Source organism: Lynx canadensis, chromosome C2 (assembly GCF_007474595.2).
Source record: "Lynx canadensis isolate LIC74 chromosome C2, mLynCan4.pri.v2, whole genome shotgun sequence".
In the NCBI taxonomy this organism is placed as follows: Eukaryota; Metazoa; Chordata; class Mammalia; order Carnivora; family Felidae; genus Lynx; species Lynx canadensis.
In genome coordinates, this window is record NC_044311.2 from 30,005,126 (window position 1) to 30,026,240 (window position 21,115).

Sequence of the window (21,115 nt, forward strand, 5' to 3'; positions counted from 1 at the left end):
GCACAGGGAATTACAGAGAATCACAGGGGGCGGTGAGCCACCAGCTTCACGCTCTGACCTCAGCAAGCCAGGGCTGCTCCAAAGTTCTTCATGATTCCATATGTTCTCACTTTCAGATGTGCTTTGGGGAGAAACAAAACAATGAAATCCAAGGATGCTTTCTGGTGGGAGGGGACAGCATGGCCCAGAATGGTATCCACTGCCCCAGTGGCATCCCAACCAACTTTGGTGAGATGCCCACTCCTTCCTTATCCTCTTGGAGGCCACTTACCAACACTGGTCAAGGTGTACTGGTAGGGCTCTGAGAGGAAGTGTGGGAGAGTGAGGACAAAGGCACCCGAAGCTAGGAGGAGACCCCCAATGCCAATCAGCCGTGGACGGTGCACCCGGCTGCCAAAGTAGCTGACGAAGATGATGAGGATGGCGTTGCTGATCTGCAGAGAGAGCAGAGGGGCTGAGTGAGACCTGAGACTCTGTCCCTACCCACCCACAGGGAAGACCTGACTGTACCTGGTCCAGGAAAAGCAGAGAGGTGAGAGGCCGCCCAGGGTCAGCCTTGCCCAGAGACCCTCACAGAGGGTCCAGCATGCGCTCTTTCAGCTCTCCCCTATTGGCAGAAACCCTTACCAGCCTCAGCCTTCTGGACCAGACCAAGGGAAGTATCTAGAGACCATGTAAAGCTCACAGCCTAAATTTCAACCATCTTAGAACCAAATCTTTTGGGGGCAAAGTCCAAGGGAGCCTCCAGTTCTGGCTGGCTCCTATCAAAGCACATGGTCTCTAAATGCCCTAAAGACTCTGGCTCGGTAGTCAGAAAATCACCAAGCAACGTGTGCTATCTCACTTCATCCTGGAACAACTCTCTCTTTATGACAAAAGTGGGGCTCAGAATATCAGATAACTTGCCCATGTTATGGGGTTAGGAGGTGGCTTGAGCAGGGACTACTGAATTTAAAGCACCCAGTCCTAGGTAGACTGGTCTCCTGTCTCTTGGAGCAGTGGGTTCCTGTCCCAGCACGTCTGCTACTGACCTGCCCCTGGCCCTCCTTGGGCCTACTTCCACCCCTGCTAGTGAGGGAGGAGGACCAAACCACCCCCTGAGTTCCTTCCAGGCTGCAAACATCAGTAACTCCACATTCTTGGTGCTCCCTGGAAGGTGTGGTCTCTGAGCCCCACCCTGAGCCAGGGGAGGGAACTGAAGACTCAGCCTGGGGATCAGGGTCTCAAATGATAAAAGGGCTGCTAGCAGATCTTCTGACTACAACTCTATCCAAAGAGATGCCCTCTGCCCCAGAATGTAAGCTCACCTGGACTGGAGGAGCCTTAAATGCCAGCACTCACAGCCCTGCCCTATCCACACCACAGCCTTCTGGCTGGAAAAGCATGCACCCCTGTCTCAGGAAATAGGGGTCAGAGTCTCGCTACATGGCTCTTGCCAAACCACCAACTGGCTAATTCTCAGTTTTCTTCTTACGTGACCTCTCAGCACCATGTGATTCCAGTGACCATTTCTTTCTCCCTGAAACACTTCTTTCACTGAGTTTCCAGGACACCCACCTTCTAGTTTTCTTCTCCTGGGGGCTCCCCTCCATTTCCTTAGCTGGTTCCTCCTTGCTCCCCTGAACTCTCGACTCTGCTCTTGTCTTGGTGACCTTACCCGGTCCCACGGCTTTACATGTTCTGTGTGTGCTTCTAATTCTCACAGGCTTAGCACACCCAAACCTCATGTCTCATCTTCCCCCATTCCCCCTCCACAGTCCTCCTCATCTCAGTCAATGGCACCTGCACCCCACCAATGCCCCAAGCAAGACACCTGAGCATCATCCCTGACTGCTCTTTCACACCCACGTGCAACCATCAGCACGTCCCCCTGGCTGGACCTTCAACAGCCACCTGAAAGCTGAGTGCTTCTCTCCACCTCCCTCACTACCTCCTGGTCTAAGGCACTGCCACATCCTGCCTGAACTATTGCAGCAGCCTCCTAACTGGGCCCCAGGGGGGCCACTCTTGCCTTCCTGCAGCCTATTTTCCACCCGGCAGACAGAGTGATCCCGTTGACGTGTCAGACCATGCTTCCTCTGCTCAAACTCATAACAGTAAAAGGCAAAGTCTGTCCCAGAGCCTCCAGAGCCCTATGGGGCCTGCCTCCCTCTGTGTTAAGGCTCTGATGTGCTCTCCTCCATCCCCCTTCTTCCCTCGCCCCAGCTGCTCTGCCTCTAGCTGTTCTAACACATGCCCTCGTCGGGCCTTTGTACTTGTTGCCCCTTCTTTTACGTGTCCACAGGGCTCCCTTGTCATCTAACCTACTTTAGACCTCTGCTCAGATGGAAATGTCTCATTAAGGTCTTCTCTGAAAAATAAGGGAGTGGCGCTGGGTGAAAGGGGTGAAGGTGCTCAAAAGGTACAAACTTCTAGTTATAAAATAAGTAAGTACTGGGATATAATGCCCACCATGGCGACTCTAGTTAATAACACTGTATCGTTTATTTGAAAGTGGCTAAGACCATGGATCTTAACTGTTCTCATCAGAAGAAAAACAAGCTGTAACTGTGTGAGGTGCTGGATGTTAACTAGACTTATTGCAGAGATCATTTTGCAATATACGCAAAGGCGAATTGTTAGGCTGTATACCTGAAACTAATATTATGTTAAATGTCAATTATATCTCAATAAAAAATGAATTAAATATAACTTATATTTATGATAATTAAGTATAACTTATAATTTAAGTTATTTTAAATATATTTTATAATTTAAATTGTATTTAAATATTTTTATAAGTTATATTTAAATACATATATTTTAAATTTATTTTAGAGAGAGCGTGTGTACGTGCATGCACACAAGTAGGGAAGGGACAGATGGAGAGAGAGACAATCCTAAGCAGGCTTCATGCTCAGTGCAGAGCCTGATGCAGGGCTTAGTCCCACAACCCTGAGATCATGACGTGAGCCAAAATCAAGAGTCAGACGCTCAACCGACTAAGCCACCCAAGTGCCTCTAAATACATTTTATAATTTAAATTCTATTTAAATATTTTCATAATTTAAATAGAATTTATATAAAAAGTTATTTAAAATAAAACCACCACTTCCCTCCATGACTTTATCTTTCTTCATAGCACTTACTGTAATCTGATTTACCAAATTTTATTTATTTCTGTAAACAAATGTCATATTTATCATTAGAATGATGGTTTTTATCTGTTCATTTCTGCCTCTCCATACCTAGAGCAGTATTTGACACATAGTTAGGGCTCATTAAATATTTGTTGAATAAATGAATGAATGAATGAATGAATGATAGGCTTTTTCAAGAAGACACAATTGCTCAGAAGATTCCTGCTTTGTGGCCAAGAGTAAGATGGTTTATAATATATACAGAAAGGGGGTGTGAAGGTGCGCGGGGAGGCAGCCTAGCCTGATCTACGGGGTTGCTCTGGCCCCTGGCTAGACATGGTTCTAGAAGATTCTGAAACCCATACCCAGAAGCAAAGCTTTCATTTATGCTTCTTAGATTTTTATCTCCCCATCCTTTTATTTCTCTATCATTTTTTCAAGAAATGATTGCAACTGTCAGACTAGAAAGGCTAAGCTACCTGAGGCTGACTTTAAAAGATCTGGGTGAGGAGGGGTAGCAAAGCACCCCACAATGGGGAGGAAGGCCTGGGGTGCCCGAGCCCTGTCCATCTGGATTTGGCCCCTCCAGCACTGCCAGGGCCTGGGCTCACTTCTTGGAGAGAAGTGGGGCCTCCACAGCACTTATGGCTGATGCTGGCTTAAGACCTTAGTCCCCAAACTTCTCTTCAGCAGTGGAGTCCCTTTGAAAAAGCCATTTTTCCATAGTAAAATATAACATCATTTCATACACATGAATGAGGCGGTTCTAGCTGAGGTGAGAAGGGCCCTGCCATCCACACCTCCAGCTCCTCGGCAGCCCCTGAACAGCTCGTTGACATCCCGTTAGACCCCTGAAAGTTGTTACTGAGCCCTTTTGTGACACCTCCCTGCCCATCAGCGTCCCCAAACACGGGTGTCCCCAGGGCAAACTGGTGGCAGGCATTAAGGGTGGGGCCCCGAGGGCTCCCTCTGACTTTGCCCAGGCCTGGCCTGCAGCAGTGAGCAGAAGAAGCAGCTGCCTCACAGGGCAAGATGCCCATGTCTTCTCCCATCAGCCAAGCTCCTCGTCCTGTCGCTGGCCTTTTGCACCCAGCCCTCCCCTCCCCTTCACTCACCCGCCAGCCTGGAAGGCTCTGGGACCGGGCAGCAGCCCGAAGCCTCATGCACCTGGAGGCTGGCCACACACTCCACAGTCAAGATGGCCTCACCTTCCCCTCCGCCAGGCCCGTTCTCCTCTAGCACCTCTCAGGCTTCTGGCGGCAGCCTCCCTGTAGTCTGTAGGACTTCAACCCTGCACTCCAGCAGCTGCCAAATCCTGCCTTTTCTTCATTTGCACCTTCGCTGGGGTCCTCTTCTCCCCCAGCCTCTCCAGCCTGGCTTGGTGGCACCAGCTCCCAGCCAGCTGACTTCTGGATGCACTGTCCCCCACCTCTAGTGTCTCCCAGTCACCTCTTCCAGGGGGTTCCCATTCATGAGACTGTTCATCCTGCCTGGCTCTGTTCAAGTAGCCATGCCAGTTCCTTACCACCTACCACAAAAGCTGGAAGCCTCGAGCTTGACTATAAAGGCCTCCCCTGATTTGGCTGCCCTCTGCTCTCCTGCTCTGCTGCTAAGAGGCCTACTTTACTACTCAGTCTGTTTCCAAATGCCTGCATCAGAAACAACAAGAGTGTAGAAAGCTCTTTGGCTGAGTTTCCTCTCCTACCTTCCTACACTCACCCATCTATCTCCCATACACACAACGACATACACAAATACACAGACAGATGCACACTGGCACAGATTTTCATAGACACAGATATACAAATAACACACACACATAGTCTCACATAGAGGCACAGATCACAGATACATATATGTAGTGACACACGCAGACACACACAAATACTGAGATACAGATGTACACACAGGAATACACAGTCACACACACACACAGGATTGTTAGGTCTAAGAAATAAACCTGCTCGGGGCGCCTGGGTAGCTCAGTCGGTTAAGCGTCTGACTTCAGTTCAGGTCATGATCTCACAGTCTGTGAGTTCGAGCCCCGCGTCGGGCTCTGTGCTGACAGCTCAGAGCCTGGAGCCTGCTTTGGATTCTGTGTCTCCCTCTCTCTCTCTGTCCCTCCCCCGCTCGTGCTCCGTCTCTCTCTCACTCTCTCAAGAATAAATCAACATTAAAAAAAAATTTAATAAAAAAAAAAAAAAAGAAATAAACCTGCTCGCAGGGCTGCTGTAACTAGGCCCCAAGTTTAGATGCTTCCAGAGGCTCTTAGCTCCGTGCCTGGTTCAGTGAAGCCTCGGAAAAGGTAGCTGCCTCCATGCCTGTGGCATCTAGCAGTCTCTATGTCCCATGTGTGCATCCCCAGCTCCCCTGCCCCTCTCAGAGCCCTCAAGCAGACCCTGTGATCAGGGTGGCACATGAGTGGGGTCCGAGGGACTGGAACCTCCTGCTTACCTCATTCAAGCTGGAAATGAGCCCTGAGGAGGAACTGGAGAGCCCAAAGCGCTTCTCGATGGTGGTGAGGCTGCTCTTGAAGTAGGCGCTGTACAGGAGCTGACAGAGCTGCAGGAGGCCATGGCAGAGCACGAACACCTAGGGGAAGAGACAGTGAGCCCGGGCTAGGACCTTGGCCTTCCACCACGGGACCTCTGCGGCATGGAGCCCCAGCAGTCCGGCCTGCCTCCTCACCTGTTACTTGGGAACACTTACTTTATGGCTAGGTCCGGAGGGTGAAATGATATGGTTGCATCAGTGCTTTACCCCACGGACTCACTCAGGGCTGCTTGCCATTGCCATCATTCCCGCCATTCCTAGCCCTGCCAGCATGAAGTTCCCCGCAAAACCACAGGGCTGGAGAAGCACCCTCACCCCCGAGGGGAGGGAAAGGCATGACTCATCAGCCCCACATCTAGAGCACTCAGCACCTTGAATTGTCCCCTAACTACACCACAGTGCCTGCCCCCCACCCCCTCCCCTGGCACTGCTCTGCCCTTCCTCCTGAGTCCTGTGAAGACTAGAAGCCAATCTCCAGCTGTCCAGGTCACTCTCAGGGACACAGAAAGCCTGAGGGCACTTTGCTTCACTCCTCTTGACCTGTTCTCCATTCCCCACTCCACCATCAATACCCATTCTCCAAGGCTGGTCTCTAATGCACCATGGTGGGTTCCCAAAACCCCTGGTTTGAATGAATGTCCCCCAGCTTGCTATCACCTCTTATCAGGGGTATCTGTGATTGTGCTTGCTCCTCCGTGGATGAATGATAAGGGCCCGGGAAGGCCCTGGGCCACAGTCTCTTCATCCTTCCCTGCCCTATATGTCTGCCCTAAGAGTATAAGTAAATATGAATGTGAGTTTTGGGGTTGATGGGACAGATACACAGCTGGGAGGGTGACAACGACTTGTAGCACCTGGAGTTGGCTCCAGGCTGAGCTTTTGGGTTCTCAGCCAGTGGGCTGGGCCAGAGCAGGCTCAGAGCCAGGAGTCCCACATCCCTGAGCTCCCCTGCAAGGTGCCCCTTGCTGGAGATTGCACTTTTCCTCCAGGGAAGGGTGCGGTGCCCTTGTGTTTCATAGTCTGCCAAAACTCTTCCCTTAATTAAGGGCTGGCATCTTAGAAGAGCAACTGGGTCTCCTCCTTCATTTCCGTTTCCTTGCACAGCCGAGGCCACCCCCTGTGCAGGGGCCCCTCTCCAGGCTGTGGGATCAGAGCTGACATTCCCTCTTCTACCTGCCAGGGCAGAGCCTTGTGAGGGCAGCCTGGGGCCTCCGACAGGGCCCGGCACTGGCTGTCTGCCCACACATGCATCCATGCTCACAGTCTCCAAATCCGAGGAGGCCAAGACACCCACAAAACCACACACCTCTCCAAAGTGCCGTCTGCTAGAGCCCGCGGCCACCTAGCTCCTCACCAGGGACAGAAGGAAGCCTGTACACCTGGAGGTGGAGGGAGCACTCCATACCTGCCTCCCTAGGGAGGCCTTGCTTAGCTTCATTTCATATATTGTGATTCTTAAGATTTTGTGATAAAGATGTTTTTGAAAACGATCTAGTCCCACTGTCTTTTATAAATGGGGAAACTGAAGTCCCGACATGGGGGTCCCAAGTGCCTTGCAGAGCATTCCGCATGCAGTCAGCACTCTGGGCTCGGGTGCCAGGCAGTGAGATACCAGGAGTGCACCAGTTCTGGCCCTGCCTCTTGGGGTCTTGATTTCCCTGTGAGGTAACTGGGCTAAATTGGTGGTTCTTAACTCAGTTCTCAGCCATGATCGCTTAGTGGGGGCTGGTGGTGTCTCTGAAATAGAAGGTCAGGCCCAAACTGAGGCCTGCTGAGTCAAAACTGGTGGAGGTGAAGCCCGAAGTATGTTATTTAGACAAATTCACCCAGCAGAATCTACTGGGCAATGCGTGTTATGACGCCGTGGCTCTGACCATTTGTGTGCAGAGGGTAATGTATGAAGATGAGGAAAAGAAAACAAATTGAACACAGACAGTCCCGAATGTACAGGGGTTTCTGCTGAGGATCGGCCAGGTGGAAAAGCACCTTAAGATAGTGAGGGTGGCAGTAAAGGAGAGTGAGGGACTTTTCCAGGATGGACACGGCAGTGGAGCAGGCTCGAACCCCGCTTCCTGGCCCAGGACAGATCCAGGAAAGAGCCAAGTGATCTCAGATGCCTCACCAGACCTCTTCTGACGCTCTGTCTGTGGTCCCCATCTCTGGGACACAACACCCTTTCTGCACACATTCATTGGAAAATCCATTTGTGGCACCCACATCTCAGTCCCTCATTTAGAACTTTCCCCAGGGCTTGACACTCAAGTCCCTCCTATTGTCTGCTGACTGTGTCCACCTGGACATTCTCAGACCCACGTCCCAAACATGACTCATTGTCCCCACAAACCTCTCATTTTCCCTTCTTTCCCCAGCACCTTCACTCAGCTCCCCAAGCTAGAAACTGGGAATCCTCCTAGATGCCCGTGCTTCTCACACTCTGACATCTGGTGCCCTTGCTGAGCCCTGTGATTTCTCCTTGGCACCTCTTGTATTTGACCTGTGCTTTGTCTGCACGGCATGCCTTGCCTCAGGCCCTCCCCTTAAAATCCCCCATCCCACCACCCCAGAGACAGCTTTCTCAAACTCAGATGTGAGCAGGCTATACCCAAATGAACACCACTCACTGGCTCCCCACTTCCTACAAGATAAAAACCAATGCCTTGGTTTTTAAGATGCAATGGCATGGTATTTAAGATGCTACAGATCCCAGACTTTGCCTGCCTCTGCCTACTCTGCTGTGGCTGATTGTATTTTATGAAGGTGTCTATAACAATATCTGCCATCCCATGTGACAATGACATTCCTTCACCAAGAGGTGGGGTCTTGTGTTCCCCCCCCTTCAATCTGGGCCAATCTTAGTTACTTGCTTCTAATGAAGAGAGTGAAGCAGAAGGTGATGCTATGTGATCTCTGAGGCTAAGTCCTGACACTGACAGAGAATCCTTCTGACTCTCTCCTGGGACCCTAAGAAGCCAGACATCCCATTGTAAGGAAGCCCAGTCTTCCCTGCTCATGGAGAGGTCACGCGTCGTTGTCTCAGCCAACCCCAGCTCAAGTTCCAGCATCAACTGCCAGACATGTCACTGAAAGAGCCCCTGGAGGGTTCCAGCCCCAGGCTTGATGCCAAGTGGAGCAGAAATGAGCGATCCCACCAAGCCTTATACAGATGGCAGATTTGTGAGCAAATGAATGCTGTCATTCTTTGAAGCACTAAGTTTTGCATTGTTTTGTAATGCAGCACTAGATTGCTACAACCCCCATGGCCATACACTTTGCCCTTCAAACTCCATCAAGGTCATACTACTCCAGTTCTCCACAGCACACATTCATTGTCTGTGTCTCTGCTCACAATCTGCGCTGAATTATCTTCCCCTTCTTGATCTGGATAACTAACTCTTCTTGGCTCTTCTTGCCCAGCATGTGGCTCAGTTATGTGTCTAGTTCAAGGTTGTTTCTAAAAATCCCAGCATACTATTGCTGCAGAGGCCTCTTGGAGGCTTGGCACATGGTTGGCATTAAGGGCAGCAGCATCTAGCAGAGGAGTGAGGGCCGTCATAACAGCCTGGGAGAGAGTATGAGATCAGGACGAAAGGTCGGGCAGCAGAGATCCAGGGAGGCACCCACAAAGGTTGAATGCACAAGGCTGCCAGTGATTTGAGTTGGAAGAAAAGGGGCAGAGCTTCCAGCCTCAGGGCCAGGAACGGGGCAAGGCTGTGTGTGCAAGGCAAGACGGGGCCCCAGGCAGGGGAGTGTATATGGAGTGAGAGGACAGTGAGTTCAGTTTTGGAATATCCAAGTTTCTGAGCATAAAGCTCAGAAAAGACCAGTCTCCCTCTAACCAAATTAGTAATGAATTAATAGGAATGACTAACCTCTACCAAATTCCCCAGCAGTCTCATGAGAGGAAGGTGAGGACAGTAGGAGAAAAAAAAATCTGTCTCCAATCTTTCCTGAAAGATCTGCCTTTGCTCTCTCCAGGAAACACAGAAATTCCCCGTTTTCCCCCCCAGATACTAGGTGGGAGCCTCTGCCTAGAGCCAGCTGGCACCTTTCCACATCCTACACCCCCTCACAGAGCCAACCTCATCACCAGCTTTCAGCCAACTTTCACCATACTTCTCCAACCGAACCCTCTCTCTCCCTGTCATCTTCAATCCCCTCACTACATTGTTTTTTCTTTCTCATGGCGCTTCTTGCTTCCTAAATTATATCATTGCCACTTATTGGCATCTTGCCCCACCAGACAGAGACTGCACAGAGGAAAGATGATGAATGGTTTTTAAGGTGCCACTTCCCCATTGCCTGGAACAATGCCCGGTCCATATCAGAGCTCAATTGTTGCTGAGTGAATAGATGTGTCTTTATCTTTATTTTTTTAATGTTTGTTTATTTATTTTGAGAGAGAGAGAAAGAGAGAGAAATGCGTGAGCAAGGGAGGGGCAGAGAGAGAGAGAGAGAGGGAGATAGAGAATCCCAAGCAGGTTCCTCACTGTCAACTCCGCCTGATGCGGGGAATCACACTTGATTCCATGAACAGTGAGATCATGACCTGAGCTGAAATCAAGTCAGACGCTTAACCAACTGAGCCACCCAAGAGCCCCTGAATGTTTCTTTAAATACTCTAACTCATGGGGTGCCTGGGTGGCTCAGTTGGTTAAGCGTCTGACTCTTGATTTTGGCTCAGGTCATGATCTCATTGTTTGTGAGTTTGAGCCTCACATCAGGCTCCTCACTGATAGTGAGGAGCCTCCTTGGGGTTCTCTCTCTCTCTCTCTCTCTCTCTCTCTCTCCCTCCCCCCCCTCAAAAATAAGTAAACAGAAAAAATAAATAAATACTCTAACTCATGAGTCCTTGCTCAAGAAATTCGTCCATCAGAGCCACTGAGGAAGCTGCAGGTTCATTCCAGTGATCTGTCCTCAGTCATTTATGAATGCCCCCTCAGTGCTGCCTTTGATCAGTCTATAAGCCACATAGGTCTCAAGGCACAAAATCACATTTATCCACTCTGCTGCCCCACTCATTTTCTTGGCTCAATGCTAAGTCATTGTGTTGGATTTTTCTAAACCCGAACTAAAAAGTTCAACATTCGCATTTATGTCTGAAGGGGCTTTCTGGGGTAGTAGAAATATTTTATATTTTGATTGTGGCAGTATTTACACAGGTGTATACATTTGGCAAAACTCATCAATCATTTAAAATCTGTGCACTTTTGTATATAAACTAGAGTTCAATAAAGTTGATTTAAGGAAAAACTGATTTTAAAAGGACTTGCAACCATGAAGGTATTCAAGATAATGTACTGAGGCTTTGAAGGGAGTTCCACAGTTTGGTTTTGTTTTTTAATATGAGCATTGGTAGTGTCATTGGAATACATTTATTTACTCAAAGAGCCCACTTTGAAAGGGTCAGAACCCACATAAATGGCTATGTTTGTGTGGTGTGCCAATATAAGCAGCTAGGTTTCCGTGTGTGTGTAAAACTGTACATGTTTTTTGGCACATCTTGTAGAAGGAAGCTCGAGGAGAAGGCTAACACAGGGGAATATTTCTGCAAGGCGTGGTAGAAGGGAAGCTCTTAGACCCAAATGCTCATGCCCACAACCCCGTTCCTTCTCTCAACCCTAACAAACATGATGAGGAGGCTTGGAGAGGAGGTAAGCAGGGAAACTGGGGTGGTCATGAAGATCTTTCTTCTAAAGAAGAGAAATCTTTTTGCTACATGTGCCAAAGAGCTCCAAAAGGCTGACAACATGGCTGAGATGCCAAGTGAGGGTTCAGAGTGAGGCCCTGGGCCCCAGCGAAGCTTCAAGATGTAAGTAATACCACCATAGAGGGTAAGCCATAAGGACAAGGAGGGAAACCTTCGCAGCTCAAGATAAATGAGAAAGGGTCAAAGTGCAGCTAATACATGGTGTCCTTTGCATGTCCATCACCCTCTTTTCCAAACTAAGCATTATGACTATGATCTGAGGCATCCACTCACGATTATAGGGACACTGGGCAGAGGTTCTGAAATGTGATGCCCATGAGGTTGCTACCTGTTTAATCATGGACTCTGCTGTCCACCAATTCTGATTTTGTACACACACATCCTAGGGAAGGCAAAACGCTAAAAAACTCACTTGATACATGATGTCCACTAGGATGTGACACCTCTGAGATAATTTAATCTACCAAGAGAGGCTAGGAGTAGGAAGAAAACCATTCAGGAGCAGGAGGTGGGGCTGGACTGAGACCTAGGCTGTGACCTCCCAGTTTGAACAACTACTTCCCTCCATACATGGCAGCTGCCACGAATCTAAATGGAACTATTCTTTGGAAGGAGGGAAGGGAGGAAAGGAGGGAAGGAAGGAGTGAGGGAGGAGGGGGGAGGGAGGGAAGGAGAGAGAAGAAAGAGAAAAGAAGAGCACAGTGAGACCTTATTCTCACCCTCCCAGCAATTCAGGGAGAGTTCAGGGGTGTGCTGAGGGCCACTCAGCAGTTCTGAGTGAGGGCGGAGACCCCAAGGCACTGCTTGCTTTCATTCCTCCAACTCTGGAGTCAAAATCTGGCTCCAGAGACCATTCTGCCGTTCCTGTCCCCCGGCTGGAGCTGACCACACCCCAGACAGGCTCACACGTCTCTCAGGAAGCATCAGAGCTGCAGAGCCACGCTGAAGACCCTCCTGGGTTTGAGCAACAGCTGGCATTCGGAACCCCCTTTCCACAGTCAACTGGAATCTCTCATATGTAATCAGAAATCCATTTACACTTCTTTTCTCTTTTTCATTCTCTCCCTTCGTTTTGTATCAATGTAAGATGTGCATATGTTTTTAAAAATCAGGTAACACGGAAGGGCTTAGACTGCCAAGGCCCCGCCCTGCCCTCAGCTCAAGCCCAGCACCAGTGCAGCAGGAGGTAAAGGACAACTACCTTTGGTCTGAGCTGTTCGGTGGATTACATCCACACATATCAAAATAACACGCTTGTTCTGCAGTCTCCTGATTTATCACTTTGGACTGCATGCCATTAGAGGAGAGGATTTAGCTCATGTATTCCTACATCTCCCACCCCTCTCCCAGTTCCTTCCAACATGCAATAGTTCTACTATATTGGATCTACCAAGTGACCCAACACTGGATCACTTTGCTCTGCGGCAAGCAGGCGGGGAGCCAGAAGGCGCGAAGCTTCCCTTCTCAGTGTGCACGTGTGCCAGCTGATGGTTTCTCAGCTGAAGGTTGCCTGTGTTTCCCAAGGGTAAACAGATGCTCTATATGAACCCCTTGGGGTTCGGCCCCACTTCCCATCTCTGTCTCTGCCAGCCCTCCACATTCTAAATTGGTCGCTCTCTAGGGCTGTGCCCAGTGCAAGGGTTCCACACGCTGCAGGCCCCATGTGTGCACCTGACAGCGGGCCTTCCTCAGCCCATCGGCGTTCTCAGCTGCCTCCGTCTTACTGAGATTATTGCAACTGTTCACCTACTCATAATCTCTCCTTTCTCTTTTCTGTTACTGGCTTTCACCATTCTTTTATTCATCACTCTCATTATACTGAGGGTGATGGAGATGAGGGGAGACAAATATGTGCCTGGTCTGCCATCTTGAATCATAAACACAATGTCTTTCCTGATGCTAGGTCTAGCAAACAAATTGATAATTCTGTGCCCACTTTTACAACGGAGAAAAAAAAGCAGTATACACCTGTCTGTGGACTAAGTAGACAAACCAAAACGTGTATCCAGGTCTTTCTCTACAACTCTCCCCCACGACCTCCCTACCACATTCATGCATTCTGATACCTCATTTCTTTGATCAGAATCTTCCACAAAGTGCTATTTCCAGTGGTATCTCCAAAAGAAGGCACATGGCGGGAAGGTGGTGCTGGCTCTAGGTGTCTGCCCATCTCCACATGTATTTGCGTCTTTCAGTGTCTCTACCCTCATAGCCCAATCTCAGTCCTGGCTGGCAGTTCACCACATGGGTAAGACCTTGGAGGTGAGGCCCTGGGCTCAAGATGCCCTAGTGCAACGGGGACGAAGAAGAGAACTCAGAAAGGGTGATGCTCGCCGTTTCCCAGTGACCTGACAGACCAAGGCATCTGAAAGGGGAGGAGGCTCTGTGTTAGCTCCTCTGAGGCCCACTTGAAAGGCCCCTCAGACAGAGTTGGATGGGAAACAGGGATCCCTTTCCCCTGTCCTGACACAAGAAAAAGAAGGAAGCAAAGCAAGGACTCGGAGGTGAAAGGCCTCCTTCATCAGTCGGCTGGCTTACCCCTCCTGTACCTTCTGCAGGGTGTGGCTTTGGATCCCAACCATGGCCCAGTGGCCCCAAAGGGGAACGTCTCTTTCAAGAAGTGATTCAGGAAATCAAATATTTTCCCATGCAGGAAGAATGCCTGAACAAGATAAAGTTCAGAGATTCAAAATAGCCAGCCTAGGGTCAAAGTTGGTGGTATTCATAGGGGCAATAATAAAAGGTATCTTTAGTATTATTATAAACTAGAAAAAGCCTTTGATATGACAGGGCCCTGGGAGACCTTTGGAAGCATAAAAATTAGGATAATCTAAGAAGAAAAACATGATTTCCACCACAGCCTCCTTGTTCCTTAAGAAGGAAGTAGCCAGACTGGAGAGTTGTAACTGGGACCCCGCCTGGGAGGGGAAGTGGTCAAGCCAGGCCCCTGTCTGTTCTCTCCAGCGCCCCCTTGCCAGCCTCTACTGTCCACAGAATGGCCTTACTGTATGGCAGGGTTCTCCTAATATGACAGACAAAGGCCACTCTCTGAGGTCTGTGAGAGCTGCTTCAGGGAGGAGGGAGGCTCAGTGGAGGCCAGGAGGCCACTGGAAACCATAGCAGGCACAGAGGGACATCATGCACAGGTGGACGCTCTCCCGCTTCCACACTGCCTGGGGGGTCCTGTTTGGAGACAGGTCTCCGACACTCTGAATTAGAAAAAAGATCTTTTGGCCATTGTTTAGTCTAGTCTACTCAGCTTAGATAAAAATCTCACCTGAAAACTCTCGCCTGTAAGATGAAACTAGAATGGATCTTGAAGGTCCCAATCTGCATAATTCTGTAGTTTTTGTTGTCATTTTGTGTGTTTTGTGTTTAATGTTATTATGAGCCAGAACAGGCCCTTGATAAGCCCAGGCCCTGGGGGCCTTGCAAGTACAAAGATCAGAACCATCTGTAAAGAGATATGGGGATTGCCATTCAGTCCTTGTCGGAGGGGACACCGGGCACAGGAAAGGGAGCTACGTGAGCTTTCTAGCTGCTAACACTAGTGATTCTCAAACACTTTTGGTTGTGGTTGTCTTAGGTTTTATCCTGCTGGTGCCTGTCCGGCACTTGGCCCCAGGGAGGGAGAAGGCAGATGGCTAGATTGATCTGGTAGCATTTGAGAGGGAAAATAAAATGGAGGACAGAGGGTGAGAGACTGCCTGATATAATAGGGACCTGCAGTTCTGGGCTTTAGAAATCAAATTTCTGGAAGAGATGAGACACGAGCACATGAGACTAAATGAATTTATCAGATTAGCTAGAAGTATGGTGCTCAAGTGTCCCCGGAAAAACAAAAACTTTGAAACAAACATATCATTGACATTTATGTAAATATGTGTTCAAATTCTTCCTCAGAAATTCCCAAAGTTATTATTATTTTTTTAACTCAGAAAAGCTTCCCTTCATGGAGTACAAGTGCCATTTGTCTTTTTTGGAAGTTGGCACAAAAGTAATTTGTTAGATTGAAATAAGGCGTTATTAGGGAAACTTCTTTGAATCCACTTATGGCAGGAAAAGAACATCCAGACTGTATTAATATGGAGACTTTACCTATTTTATACTCTTGCTATTCTTTGCAGTAACAAGATAGGATGTTAATATTTTCCCTTGCTTCTCTGAAGGGTTTGAAGATTAAGCCCGCAAGGAAGGGAAAGCTAGTTTTTCACAGAGAAAGTGGGGATGGGGGATGTGGAGTGAGAAGAGCCTGGAACCCTGAGAGCTGATCCCCAGGAAGCTGGCCAGAAGGGAGGCTGGCTCGTGGCCATGGGGGAGCACTGAGGGGCTGTCTGCTTTCTTCACATCATCTTGTTTGCTTACTTTTTTCTCTTTCCCTTTCATCAGTCTTGGTCACCCTGTATCTTCTGCATCTGGCTGACCATCTGGCACATAATAAATGTCCAATAAATATTTGCTCCGTTAAGTTAGTCCTCGTACTGCCCTGAGAGGTAGGTAGGATTCCTTTTGTTTATGGATGAGGAAATGGAGGTTCAGGGAAGCTTACACAATTGTCTCATGTCACACAGCTGGTAAATGGTAGGCAGCCAGCTGACGCCAAATCAGGCCATCACCCTGCCCCACCGAGCTGCCCGATCTTATGAGACTTTGGTGGAAGGAAGCATCCCTGAAGTTGTTTTCAGCAAGATTTCTGGTTATCTAATTGCCAATCCAGTGGCCTCCAACGGTGGCTCTAAGTTTTGTTAGCATTCGACACACTTGGTTTCCCTCACCTTTGTGATATTACTTGTCATCCCTCTTGCTCTGTCTGTCCCTTCTTAGAAATCCTTGGGGGAGCCCTTTTCTGGCTCCCCACCTGAAAAGGGTGGTATCTGTGCTCTGTCCTCAGCCTTTTTGCCCATCTCTCTACACACGTTGGCCCTGGGAACCTCGCCCACCAGCCCCCACAGGGCCACCCTGGCGGCATGCTGAAGTCCTGCCATCGCTGGAGGGCAGACCCCTCCTCCTCTAGCCCAGGTCCTGCAATGAACTGCATTCCACACATTTCAGCTTTGACTCTCCTCCAGTATCTGAAATCCATGCCCCAAACCATGATCTTACCTTGGATCTCCTCTTCTCAATGTCAGTTCTCACCCCGGGACTTCAACCTCCAAACCAAGACTCAAATCCAGCTCATGGTCTCCAGCTCCACTGCCGCCCTCCACTCCAGCCACTGTCAGATCTCGCCTGGCTGCAATCAGGTTCCTACCCTTTTCTTAAGCTCACGCCTTCCTCCCTCCAATCTGTTCTTTAGCCAGGAGTCATATTTTTTTTTAAGTTTATTTGTTTATTTTTGAGAGAGAGAGAGCACGAGCAGGGAAGGACAGAGAGAGAGGGAGGGAGAGAATCCTAAGCAGGGTTTAATCTCATGAACTGTGAGAGCATGACCTGAGCCAAGATCAAGAGTCAGACGCTTAACCACCGGAGCCACGAGGCACCCCTCCTTCCCCCAAGGAGTCATCTTTTAAGAGCTTTGAGTATAACATTCACACACTAAAGGCCTAAGTCATAGAGTACAACTTGGTAAAATCTCACAAACTGAGGACACTTAAAGGACCAGTGTACAGATTGAAAAACAGAACATGTCCTGCTTCCCAAAAGCCCAAGTACCCCTCTCACCACTCCCTACCTCCAGCAGAATGACTCTCCTGACTTCTAGCCACATGGGTTAGTGGCTTCTAGCCAATGGGCTAGTCTGCGTGTTTTGTTTGTACTTTACCGAAATACAATCACATATTATGTCAGCATGATGTTCTGAAAATGAATATCAGAGCCTGTTGTGACCCTCCAATAGATTCCCTCCATCTCAAAGTGAAAACAAGCAAAGTGTCCCAGCCTAGAGGCACCTCCCTCCCCCATCTAGCGCCTGTCTACCTTCTGCTCTCGCTGCACTACCCACCACCTGGGCCTTTTCTCCTATATTCAGCCTGTTGTAGAAAGTGAAAACTGAGTGGAAAATTCACGGCCCCTGTGAGATGAGGTGTTGCCTCAGAGCCATTCACTTTACCTGGGGGCTCTTTACTCCTGTCCCCTCCCCTGGTTAGCTTCTACTCACCTGTCTTTCTGGTGGCAAAGAGTGGCCCTCTTGTTACACACTCTCTGTTCCTATGGGGCACTGAGCCCAGACTGCAATTACAACCACCATGAGTGTTTTGGGCCCTGCAGCAATCCTGGAACCTAGCATGTACCTGTCACCTTCCAGCAGGGCAGAGGAGGAGAATGACCACAGAGCGCGGCTGCTACTTTATGAGGAAGAGGCGATGGCTCCGCAAATGCTTGATAATGAATAAATCAAAGGGAAGGAATACATTTTAGTGAATTGCACCACTGGTAACCTCGGCACCCAAAAACCATAAGTAAGTGGATGTGCAATTATCAAAAGGGATTGCAAATTCCTTGTACAAATAGGTAGGCTTTTTTCCTTCTATTGTACTCATTTATGTTCCAAAAAAGTTCTGGAGGCTGGTAAGTTACTTAGCAAGCCCTTATAAATTCTTTCACTTTCCTCTGAATTAGTGCTGGACTAGCTCCAAATCAGAGCTCCCAAGCATCTCCTCTTGGAGAAATGAAAGCCTAGACCCATCTTTGACTCTTGGCCTTTCCGGGTCTTTTAGCAGACAAGAGACTGGAGACTTGCCCTGAGCGGTGAGGAGGGAGTGGTGAGTGAGTGTCTGGGTGTGGCCAGGGGCCACCAGGTGAAGAGCCTGAGAAGGTTTCGTGGGTCTTCTGGCAGAATAAGGAAAGAGCCCTTGCCCAGGAAACCCCCACAGTGGGCAGCCTGTGCCCACCCACCGATGCTGGGCCTCAGCAGCATCAGCTCTGGGAAGACCAGTCCATAGCCTCCCTCAGAGTTCTGGACAAATCACAGCACGCTCAGCCCATCAAAGCCACAGGAGAGGCCTGAGAACAAAGTGTCAAGAACCTGCAAGAGAGTCAAACACAGCAGGTGTTTGAGAGGAGGGTGAGCCGTTGCCCACTCTGAGAGGCCCAGGCACTGACATGCGTGTGGCCGCCCATTGGCCCAGGCCCAGCCACTGTGCTGGGCACCGCTCCCTGTCAGCACTCTCCCTCCCGCTGCTCTGGTGTCAGAGTGCCTCCCGAGGCTACGGCACAGGCACATACGCACACATGCACACATGCACACACATGCATCAGACAGGTGTGCTCAGCTCGCCACTCCCACCACGTGCACCCACACAGGTGGGGACTCCCCTGCAACAGGCCTGTCACTGGCAGAGACATGCTTTCCTGCTTGGGAACATTGTCACACCCCATCCTGATCACCCTGGCATTCCCCTGCACACCGAGGGACCCAGGATTCACGGGCTGATCTCACAGATGCCCACGCTTTTCCAAAATCTCATTACTCCACGAAAGCTATGCAGCCCCCTAATAACTTGGCCCCAAGTGGAGCAGACCCTTGGCATCCAGGATAAGACATTCAGGAGGCACAAAAAAGAAAACCCAACCTGCAACAGAGGGATGTGACTGCTCCTACATAGGAAAATCACCACACTTCTTTAGTTATTCCTTCCCTCTGATCTTCTGGTGGCAGTTGGAAGGATGTCAGAAGGAAAGGGTTCTTTGTCTCACACTCAAATGTCTCTATCCCATCAGAACCTCAAGGGAATAAAATGTCTTCCCTAAGTGCTAAGCAATGATCATGATTCCAGATTCTGCCACTTGACCTCCTATAGATCACAGCAATGGTGTGTAACCCGGTTATCTCAGTTTCCCCACTGGCCCATGACAAAATATCAAAGATATGGACCCAAAGGACTATACCACCTACAGTGGTGGTCCCCCAACACTCTTTGTTATGATCTTCATGACTGATCTCATGTCTCTCTACACCAAACTCTCTTAGCCCCTGGAACTCACAGAAAAATGCTAAGGACATTCTCTACCGCCTATGCTGCCCCCAGCTTCCTTGCTGGGTATGATGGGGTTAACTGTGTCCTTGGATTGTGTTAGGCTCAAAGCCCTAACTCCTGGTACCCAGGAATGTGACACTATTTGGACATAGGCTCTCTGCAGATGCAATCAAGTTAAGGTGAGTTCATACTAGAATAATATGGGCCCCAACCCAATGACTGGCATCCTTATGAGAAGAAGAAATTGAGATCCAGAGATACACAGGGCAATGGAGGGAGAGAATGGATTGATGTGTCTATAAGCCAAGGAATACCAAGGACTTTTGCCAATCATTAGAAGTACAGGGGACATGCCTTGGTCTTCATCCTCTTGGTTCAGTGACAGAATCCTGTCCCTCTGGCTCAGGTGTCCTCAGCTGACCCTCACAGAAACCTGTGTCACTTTCTCTGGGCCACCACATTACCTCCTCCAGCTCTCAGGAGAGTGCTCTCACCTGCTTTCCAGCTGCTTGAGGAAGTAGGTTGCTTTATTTTTTGAGAGAGAGAGAAAGAGAACACAAAAGAGAAAGCAGGGGAGGGGCAGAGACAGAGGGAGAGAGAGAATCCCAAGAAGACTCCATGCTGTCAGCACAGAGCCTGACTGGGGGCTTGATCCCATGAACCGTAAGATCATGACCTGAGCCAAAATCAAGAGTCAGATGCTTAACTAACTGAACCACGCAAGCGCCTCGCTTTATTTTTCTAGTTGTTAAGTCCCTCCAAACTCACCCCAGCTATTTCCTTAATTCCTCTATTACTCACTTATTGTCCACTATGGACAAACACTGACAGCCAGGACCTTCTGTGCTGGGCACCCATTTCCTGCCTCACCCCTGTTCCCATCCTTGATCTGCTTGCCCAATTTAGGCTCTGCTCCCACAACCCTGGGTGTCTTCTTACTCGTTCTCAGGTTCCTCTGCCTTCTATTCACAACTGGACGGTGCTGACTGCTCATGTTTCATGAGAATTTTCCCCAAACACAGAGACCTCTTTTCCGTGTGAGCCAATAGTTACAGGAAACCCATGTAAAATGTGATGGGGCAGGGGACACCTTCTCTCCTCCAACTGAAATGGTTTACCTCGTACATTTCAAAGCCGCCGTGTAGAAAGGCTTGTCTCCTTGGTCGATGGTAAATTCTCACAAGCATCAGAGAATCGTCTGCAGACATTTTGCCAAAGAATATCTACTCACCATTTTTTCTAGACCTTATAAAGGACATAGCTCCAGGTTGACTTGCTTTTCCAGACTTTTCCTTTTCCAGACTCCCTCTAAACCATGCCTGCCAGCAGGCACACCTGTAAGAGGCCTCCTTCCTCTCTGTGGCTGGCTCTGGGAGGTGGTGCAAGCCCCATCACACTGCACTTGTGTCTATTCCTTAAACACATCTCTCTTCATCTGGGTAATGCCCCCTGCACATGCTGCTCTCAGCCTAGAACACTCTCCTGTGTCTTCCCTGCCCAGACCTCCTTGTCGGCCTGTGATTTCCTTACCAAGCTCTGTTTGAACATCACTTTAATGCCATCACAGCTGTGATTCCAGGGCAATCATGATTATTCAGGGTTGGGGGGGGGCAGGTCCACTCCTAAAATCCTCACTTAGTTCAAAACACACACAAGTCAAGACTTACCCTTCACTGGATGTGGTATCTCCCTAAGACGACTGAAACCGCACCTCCTCTGCCAAAGGTGCAGATATAGTTTACAATTCTTTGGCCTGCCAGTGCTGATAGGTTTTACTAGGGGCTGTGTGTGTGTATGTTGGGGGGGGGTACATTATTGCT

At 49.2% G+C, this 21,115-nt stretch overlaps 1 protein-coding gene across 1 annotated transcript in view; it reads right to left on the minus strand.

The window, feature by feature from the left end:
* SLCO2A1 (solute carrier organic anion transporter family member 2A1) overlaps positions 1-21,115 on the minus strand; it is an 81,891-nt gene that overhangs the window by 39,983 nt on the left and 20,793 nt on the right. Inside the window, exons 2-3 of the mRNA XM_030330223.1 lie at positions 5,574-5,711; positions 272-434 (exon numbers count right to left, since the gene is read on the minus strand). Of these exons, the coding sequence (XP_030186083.1) occupies positions 272-434; positions 5,574-5,711 (301 nt within the window). The remainder of the gene's footprint in view (positions 1-271; positions 435-5,573; positions 5,712-21,115) is intronic.